We start from the raw sequence: 9,154 nt of genomic DNA on the forward strand, positions 1-9,154 counted from the left end.
AACCCACACATGACATCTACTGGGCGTAGACACTGTCAGTCTCAGAATCAGAGATTGGACTGAAGAAGCGGCAGATGTACAATAACCTGTCTGCTGATGACAAAGACATCAAGACCATCAACAATTTATTTATAGAGGCATTAGTGCATCCATGTCTAGGCGCTGTTTCAGCCAACAAACACCCACACACATGATTATATGTGTTAGCTTTTAAATGACAGAAGCAACCTCTGAGACAACAGAGAGACAGAAAATACAGGGCCACTCCGCAAGACAACACCAGCATTTCACACACACTTACACTCTCATACACACACACACATCCCCCCTCCCCCCCCACACACACACACAACCCCACATGCACATCGTAAACACACTTATTTATATTGAGCAAGAGCCAATCTCCGTGACACCACTAGGGCAGACATACATGAGTATATAAAGCCAGTCTGTCCACACACAACACACGAGCATGAGCAGGAACACACTCGTGTATCTTTCAAAGCTGCAGTAAGAGTGGTACAGTACAGTACTAGCGAAACAAACAGGTCAATTAAGTGGCGAAGAATAGAGCTAGAGGTGTTACGAGAGACAGTTTTAGTACGAGTTTAAATACAGCACTTGTAAAACAATAATGTCATACAAGTTACAAACAGAGGTGTTACAAGAGAGTAACAAACACAAAAAAAGAAGGAGATGAGATAAGGATGATAGATGTTTCATACGAAAAAAGGAACAAACCATACCAGAGCATTAGCCAACCACCCACTGTGACCAGAGAGCAACGTACAAAGAAAAGGAGGAGGAGAGATAAGGACGATACATGTTTGATGGGAAAGAGGGAGCAAACCACAGCAGAGCACCTGCCAACCATCCACACACTCGCGCATGCATGGACACATAAACAGCAATGCACTATTCACATACATCCACATCACTCAAACAAAGACACAGCAGAGGGACAGTCAGTCTGCACAGATGCCACAGACATGACTACATCAGCAAAAGCGGATTGACAACATCTTGTGCCACAAATACCTATAATGACAATCTTCCATTCGTATTTTGGCAAGAAAATAGCCCTGCGTTTTTCAGCAAAAGCAATAAGGAATTTGCTATGTTAAACAACACTTTCTCTCAACTAAGCGCATCATATTCATACACACACACACACACACAAATATGCATATATTTGTTAATTCATTCATAGTTTTGTTTCCAAGGTGCCACTCTTGACTCAGGCATGGAGCAGGGACTGTATAAAAAGAAAGAATCTGTTCAGTTTAAGTGCTACATTGTTGTCCACATAAAAAATAAAGCTGAGAGATTTATTTCCATGAACGGAGGCCAACTTTGGTTCCCATGTAAAACTCAAATTCCCTCTAATCGTTTACAGCAAGCACAGATGGGACAAAGCTGGAAATACTTGGTAACAGGTAAAGCTTTTTAGTCTTAGACCATATAAAAAAATCCACCTAAAATAAAATAAAATACAAGAGCAATTTTGAACAAGTTTGAGGCCACACACAACTGAATTCACTAGAAATTGTGGATAATTGCCTTTAGTTTAGACTAGGAAACCCAACCAAAAATTTGAGGCACGATACAAAACTTCTTATGAAAATTCTAGAAATAACCAAACAGCTGTGAGCCTCTCGTACTGGCGAGAAATCAAGTTGACAGACGGAATTCTCAGGTGACATAACAGTGCAGAATGAACCCTGTACAGTAGGCCTACAATAAAACAGTAATGCCTTCTAGTTCTATACACCCTGGCAGTGGTATCTTAAGCTAGTCACCACTGCCTTCTGGACATGTTCATTGGTCGTACATCACAACTAACACTAGTTTTGATTTACTGATATACTCACAGACATTATGGAAGGCAAAAGTGGGAGACTGTTGTTAGTTTTAGTAAGAGTTTTACGGCACTTGCAACACAATAAGGTCATATAAGTGCCAAAAGATTATATGTGTTATAACAGAAGAGAGTAACATACACAAAAAAAAAAAGGAGGAAAGATAAGGACGACAGATGTTTGATAGGAAAGAAGGAGCAAACCATACCAGAGCACCCACCAACCACCCATGCCGGAGAATAGAGGTGTTACAAGAAAGCAATATATTATAAAGAAAAGAATGGAGAGAGATAACGATGGAGGATGTTTGATTGATAGGAAAGAATGAACAAACCATAACAGAGCATTCACTAACCACTCATTCACTACAACCACTTTTGCCCCTGGGGTGTATGTTAAACAAACATAGTATAACAAACGGTCCATCACACAGACAGACACAAATGTTTTAGAAGAAGTACACAAAGACTCTGTTCCATTACAACACTTTTGGTTCCCACTCTTTTCAAACAATTGTTCACCTCATGTCTCAGTACACAGAAAGGAAACAAATACAAAACAGTGACTCAATTTGCTGATCACTTGAAGAGACACACATACAAAAAAAGAGTCTTACACACTGAAAAAGCAAAGCATATTTATACTGGAGATCGAGATTTGTCTTAAAATCTGTTCATCATAGCATTCAAATAAAATGTACAATAGTCCCCAGTCACAAGAAAAAAAAAATGACACCGATGTACAAATTCCCTGAAAATGGAATCGATCAACACTCTTGTTTGGGTCTGTGCAAGAATGTTTCGTCATTGTGTCCATCATGTCCGAAGCCACTGCAAGTACAGACTGTGCCAATCACGACAGTCACAAAACAGGACTAAGCTGTGGTTTGAGTAGAACAGACTCTGCCTCTCTCCCTTCACCTTCACCTCTCTCTGCTTGTCAGATTTTTACTACCAAAAAAAAATTTAAAAAATGCCTGAACCTGTTTCATCTTATGTTCACCATTGACGAATCATGTAGTATGTCATTGTGAAACAATTTTACACACAGCGATCAACAAAGTTGAATGTTTTGAAACACTAAGACCATGGGCAGAAATGAGCAAAGACAAAACTGTTGATCTATATCCACAACGCACACTTCACTTCACCTTCTAAAGATCTTGGTGTAGAACCGAATGTGGCAAAAACAATAATCAATATTTTATGTAGATCTAGATCAATTCTGGGGACAGAACCCAGAAAAGACACACACTGTCTTGTTCCCTACCTCTCCTCCCCATATCTACTACAAACAGTTTGTGGTTGCCTTCAGTCTCCATGTTGATACAACTAGATAGATACAAATTTTATAGCAGGCAATCAATGTGTTCCATGTCTTCAGATAACAAGTCAAACACAAACAGTCGAATTTCTTCTAAAATATATAAAAACACTGATTTCTGTCAAGTATAGTAGTATAATGACTCTGTCAAACAAAAGCTTGAAAATAATATGGTCCTTGTACATAAAAACTAAAAACAAAATAAATTCACCCTGATTCATCAATGAGAATACAAAAAGGGAAGAAAAGCCTGAACTTCACCTATTGTGAATGACTACATTCCAAAACTGAAAGATTACATAAACCACACATGCACATGTGCGTAGCTCTGTAAAAATACAGACCACAAACATTGTAAAAAAAAAAAAAAAGGGTTGATCATGCTTAAAACTAAACTGTTGAATCCCTTTAAAGTTGAAAATACAGAATCATGTAAGAATTAAAATGTGGAACGGACATTTCATGAAAAAAAATCCCAACCCAAGAAACCCACAAAGAACAACAGCTGTGATGTAAGGCAAGAAACTCAAAAATATTGGTGACAATTTCATGAGTGTGTGTGTGTGCATGTGTGCGTGTGCGCATGTGTGTGTGATATGAGACAGGCCAATGTATATCTACACGTCCTTCACCCCCGTGAGGAAACATCACATGATAAAGTGAACCAGGACAGACAAACGGCTCACCAAAATCCAGTACGGTACATTAAAGCTCATCAACAGCTACAACAACAACAACAACAACAACAACAAAGCAATGTTAGTTAAAGCAGCAGAGTAGTTCAGGCTGACAACTCCCACATTCAAATAGAATTATTTCACTCCAATTTTATGTCGTATCAAACTCTAGTGCCGCCCACGTAATCAGCGCAACACCAAATCAATGACATCACTTTCTTTACTTAAAAAAACAACAACAAAACACCAGACAACTGACACCATAGTACTTCCCAGTATCTTGATGTTCCACTTTGTTATAATACGTCTCACAAACTGGACCAAATCAAAGAGTGTTTGAAAAAGAAAACACATCTTTTTTCTCTCATGATATATCACTAACGGAATTCATACTTCATGGCACAATCTTTCTGTACACTGAGAACCAAAAGTACAACTCAAATATAATACACAGAGCGCAGTCAACATTGAGACGAACTAGAGTAATGTCCTCTCTAAACTCTGAAAAACTCCTCTTGTTTGAAGCTTCCCAAGAGACCAAACAATAACGTATATAAGCATTCCCCAAAAGAAAAAAGAAAGAAAAAGAAGCCGATGAAATGAAATAGAAAATGAGAGGTAAAAAAAAAAAAGAAAAAGCAAGATGTATGCTCCTCTTTTATCACATGAAATTATGCTCATACTGAATTTGTGTGCAACAAATCAACAAAATTAAGAAATAACAATTCGACAAAATAGACAACTTATTCAAGTATCTTTCCAGCAACGTCCACAGCTAAGTGTTTAGGAAACAAGGAAAGAGGAACCAAATGAACTCAAATTAGAACAGGGGTCTCAAACTCAAACTTTGCAGGGGCCGCTGAAGGTAGTTTCTGAATAGGCCGGGACAAAGAAAAATGTTTCAAGTATTAAAAAAATAAATACAACTGATCTAATCCTCTTGCACTTAAATAATAGCAGTTCAGAACATTAACGGTTCTTTAGAATATAGGCTTTTAAAGCTTTTTAAACCTTCTTCTTTCTGCCAGATACCTGGCAACGCTTCCTTTTCTTACAAAGTTCTATAACATAAGCAAGGCATGGGATTAGGTATGGGGTGGGAGAGAAACGAGAAACGTGCGGGTTGGACTAACGCTCAACTTTGACACCATCAAGCTGGTGCCACAAAATATGGTCCTGCAGGCTGCGGGCTGCCAGTTTGAGACCCCTGAATTAGAGAAATGGACATGATGATTCACATTGAACATATGAAGGAATCAGTACAATTTGATGAATTATATGTATGTGTATATTTATATATTTATATAAATGTTTAATAATAAAAGTTGAGGATGGCATCAACAGTCTCACAGCCTTCACAATCAATATAAGAAATACAGGAGGCCACCACCACTACCACGACTAGTCTATGGAAGGACCACGGACACTTTTGATATTAGTTTGGTTCTCATGTTGTACACCACGTCTGTGAAACGTCTTCACGGGCGGGTATATACACATAATATGTATAAATATATCTGTATAATATGTATGGGGGATGGGGAAGGGGGGCCCATAGTGCAACCTGCTCCTCTTCAGTCAATTCTCATAAAATGAGGAACATAAAACATTAAGTGTCGAGATGGCAAACTTTGCCTCGTTTATAGACTGGATTATAAACCCCTTCTCTCGTTCTTTTCTGTAGGTGGGGTCTTTTATCGGACATTTAGAGCCAACATAAAGACAAAGAACCAAGGTAAATTCACTTGGGTAGTCCCCCACTCTTAAAGTTTTTGTTAACTTTTAATAAGAGTTTTACAGCACTCGCAACAAAAATAAGTCATAGAAGGGCTAAAGATTAGAAGTGTTACTAAGAAGTAACATACGAATAAAAAAAAGAAAGAAAGAAAGAAAGATTAGGACAAAAGTTGTTCGATAGGAAAGAAGGAGTACACCACACCAGAGAAGACACACCCATCCATCTAGAAAACTCGGAAAACTCCAGCCTGAGAAAAATAAATGAAGAATACTTTTAGCTAATTATCTCTTTTTAAAAAACGAACAAAAGGGGAAGAACATTTAGCAAAATCTGAATGATCCTATGATGTCATAGGACAGAAAAGACCAGGAAAGTGAAAAGTAAAAACTAAAAACAAATAGGCAAGCACAATGATATACCTAACTGCACCCATAGAGAAGAAACTCATTAAAAACACAAACAGGGTACCGCATGTTAATTTGAAACGCTAGGTCAAAACAATAGCCATGTGCTTGGCGTGTCAAATGAACAGGTCCTAAAAGGCTGTTCCTATTCATCTATTTGTGCACCAACAAGAGCTGTGCGTAAAGAACAGCTACCTATAGCTAGTGGCTTCAGACCATTCCTCACAATAACCATCTACTACACCTGCTCCCTCCAGACAAACAGACAATCAGAAATACTATATGTCTATTATTAATTATAATTATTACTATTATTAGACCACTCTGCACGACAGCCACCTACACCCTCTCCCTCCATACAAACAACAACAACAATAATAATAATAATAAAAACAACAACAATAATACTAATGATGATAGTAATACATAATATTATCAATCATCATTATTTTCATTGTTATTATTAAACCACTCCACATGACAGCCACCTCCACCCACTTCCTCCCTACAAACAATCAAGAAATAGCTGTCAAAGAACTGTCTTCCTATTGTGCTTAATGTGCATCACGGTATTGCGCCAAACAGCACAGTATCTTTTCTGGTGGGAAAGAACGATAACAAAACATAGCACACAGATGGACCCAACTCTTTCAACAGAAGCAGAACATAACTGTATATATATCAAAACATCACGAGGTTTATCTTTTGTTCTTATGAAGCAACAAAACGGAGAAAGTTTATCCTTGGATTTTACAGAATCTTGCACGTCTTTTTCCCCGATTAACCCTACACAAAGTCCAATTGACATCTAGTCAGGCTTTGCTGATGGCTGTAACAAGTTACCTCAAGCTTCTGAAGGTCCCATATATTATTACCCTTTTTTTTTCTTTTAACCACTTCTGGAAGTGCTGCAAGAAAGCAAGTAAAAAGCATTGCAATGTAATAAAAATGAAACTACTGGGCACTGGGACTGCAGTGCAAGATAGCAGCGCACTGATGTAACAAAAAAAATATTTGTTCTTCACTTTTAAAACAGCAAACAGCAAGACACTTGCACATGATGTACAGTTGGGACTCCTTTTTTTGTAAAATGTGGCCATTTCCTGTCACTTCCGACAAGCCACATATCAGCTTTCTTCTGATGTAACGGCCCCGTTTTTTATTGCACCCATTTAGTTGGCGGGATGACGCTGTGTCTGCGAGCTTAGACGAACCTTTAACATGAGAACTGCAGCATGCTCATACAGCCTTACCAATGTCTGTTACATTCTGACAATGTGGTCTTGTCCACTGCACCCTAATCGTTAAAAATTGACAGTTATTTTTCTGTTAGTACCTTTTTTTACGCGATAAAAACAGTTCCACATCATTTTCAACACAGCTTACATCATTCAGAATGCACATTGTAATATCGTAGAGATATTTTAGGCAATTTGAGTCCACTTTTACTTTCACTTGGCACCTGAGAGGCGAAATTTGATTTTAGCAGAAGGTAGTTGCACTTCTCCCAGTGACAGAGAGAAGCGCTCACACGTCTCAGTGTGCGCGTGTGAGTGTGTGTGTGTGTGTGTGTGTGTGTGTGTGTCTTCGTGTGCCTAGACCACAGGTGTGGGGATAAGAGGCTGCATGGGTGGGGTTGAGGTCCGCGTCTCCTCGGGCTGCATGCGCACTCGCTTCAGAATCCTCTGTCGGCAGATGGGACACTTTTCCAGCTGGATAGCGCACACTTCGCAGAAACCCCTTGGAAAAAGATCAACAAGAAGGTCTCAGGGATGACAGTGCTACACAATATTATACTAGCAATTTGTGCAATTAGATATGGTATAATTATCTGAATAGCTGAATAAGGCGCTGCAGAGTGGCAACCAGTAATGGCATGTTTCTGAAATTGTTCTGTTGCGGTGTAATATTGTGTATTTATATATATGCATTTATGTATCATAAGAGTATGTATTTATAAATATGTACTGTTTTTATGTATCAATGTTGTATGTATTTATAATAATGTACTATTTTTTAAATGTATGTGTATGTTTGCCACTGTAAGTCAAATTTCCTCAAGGGGATCAATAAAATGTGATTTATTGATTTATTATATTGTATTTATTATAGCACATGTTTAGCAGAAACTTTTTGAGAACAGACAAACAGAAAGGCGTCAGGGGTGACGGTGCTACAAAATATCATAAAGAAAATGTCTGCAATTAGATAGAGCATATTTCTCTGAAATCCCATAAAAAAGGATAGATTTATTTATGCATAATATCCCATACTGTCATGAAGTCTGTCATCACCGATATATAGAATAGCTACTACTGACAAATAAAAATAATGCGTTTTTCTTAAATTGTCATAGCCATGTGTGTCTCGACGTGGTGGAATCAGGTGCTCGTCAATTTTTGGGCATGTAGAGTTATTGGTATTATCTTAAAGCTTGTTCATTTGTCTTGCTTCTGAGGACAAAAATACTCAGTTATCTTGAGCGGAAGTTATGATTAAAGGAGGTGGGGGTTGTCTGGTGTCAGAGGTAAAATTAGTGAGAAAATGGCTACCAAAGTTTGGTGACTTCCAAAACTTGAGTGTCCTTGGAAATTGCAAATTTTTATTTTCTGTACTTTTGATCAACTTTCCTGTAAAATCCAAAAAGACCTGTGTTTTTAAATGGACATAAAAGGTGTTGAACTGAAAAGAGAAACAAAATATTACCCGATGGCTAAAAAAATGCAGGTTTCTTTGTTTTCGTTATTTTGATGAGCACCTGATTTCACCACCATGCCTCACAGATGGTAGATGGATAGCTCATTTGAGAAATACATGTGTATGTCTGAAGTTTTCTGTCTTTTGTACATGTCAGTTTGTTCTAGGGAGAAACAGCTAAATATTTTCCAATTTATACCTTCCTTCTTGAGACAGACTTACGTATCTGTGTACACAAACTGTAAGTCAGATGCAGCTTTAAATTACAGCCGCACTTGTTTAAGACTGCTGACCACCCATTATGTGAGGAGAAAAATCATAGGAAAAGACATTGTGTGTTTGCCACATTGTCACATCATAGAACACACATGCACACACACACACGCACTTACTTACATTCATTATACACACTCATTCCCCCTCTTCACCCCCCCCCTCTCTTTCTTTCTCTCTCTG

The 9,154-nt window shown here is 38.1% G+C and overlaps 1 protein-coding gene across 1 annotated transcript in view; it reads right to left on the minus strand.

Moving 5' to 3' along the window:
- Window positions 1–2,483: 2,483 nt before the first annotated feature.
- Window positions 2,484–9,154, minus strand: part of LOC101862807 (RING finger and SPRY domain-containing protein 1) — an 85,040-nt gene continuing 78,369 nt past the window's right edge. Inside the window, exon 16 of the mRNA XM_005101254.3 lies at window positions 2,484–7,741. Coding sequence (XP_005101311.1) covers window positions 7,597–7,741 — 145 coding nt within the window. The 3' untranslated portion in view covers window positions 2,484–7,596. The remainder of the gene's footprint in view (window positions 7,742–9,154) is intronic.

This window comes from Aplysia californica, unplaced genomic scaffold (genome assembly GCF_000002075.1).
Source record: "Aplysia californica isolate F4 #8 unplaced genomic scaffold, AplCal3.0 scaffold00276, whole genome shotgun sequence".
NCBI lineage: Eukaryota > Metazoa > Mollusca > Gastropoda > Aplysiida > Aplysiidae > Aplysia > Aplysia californica.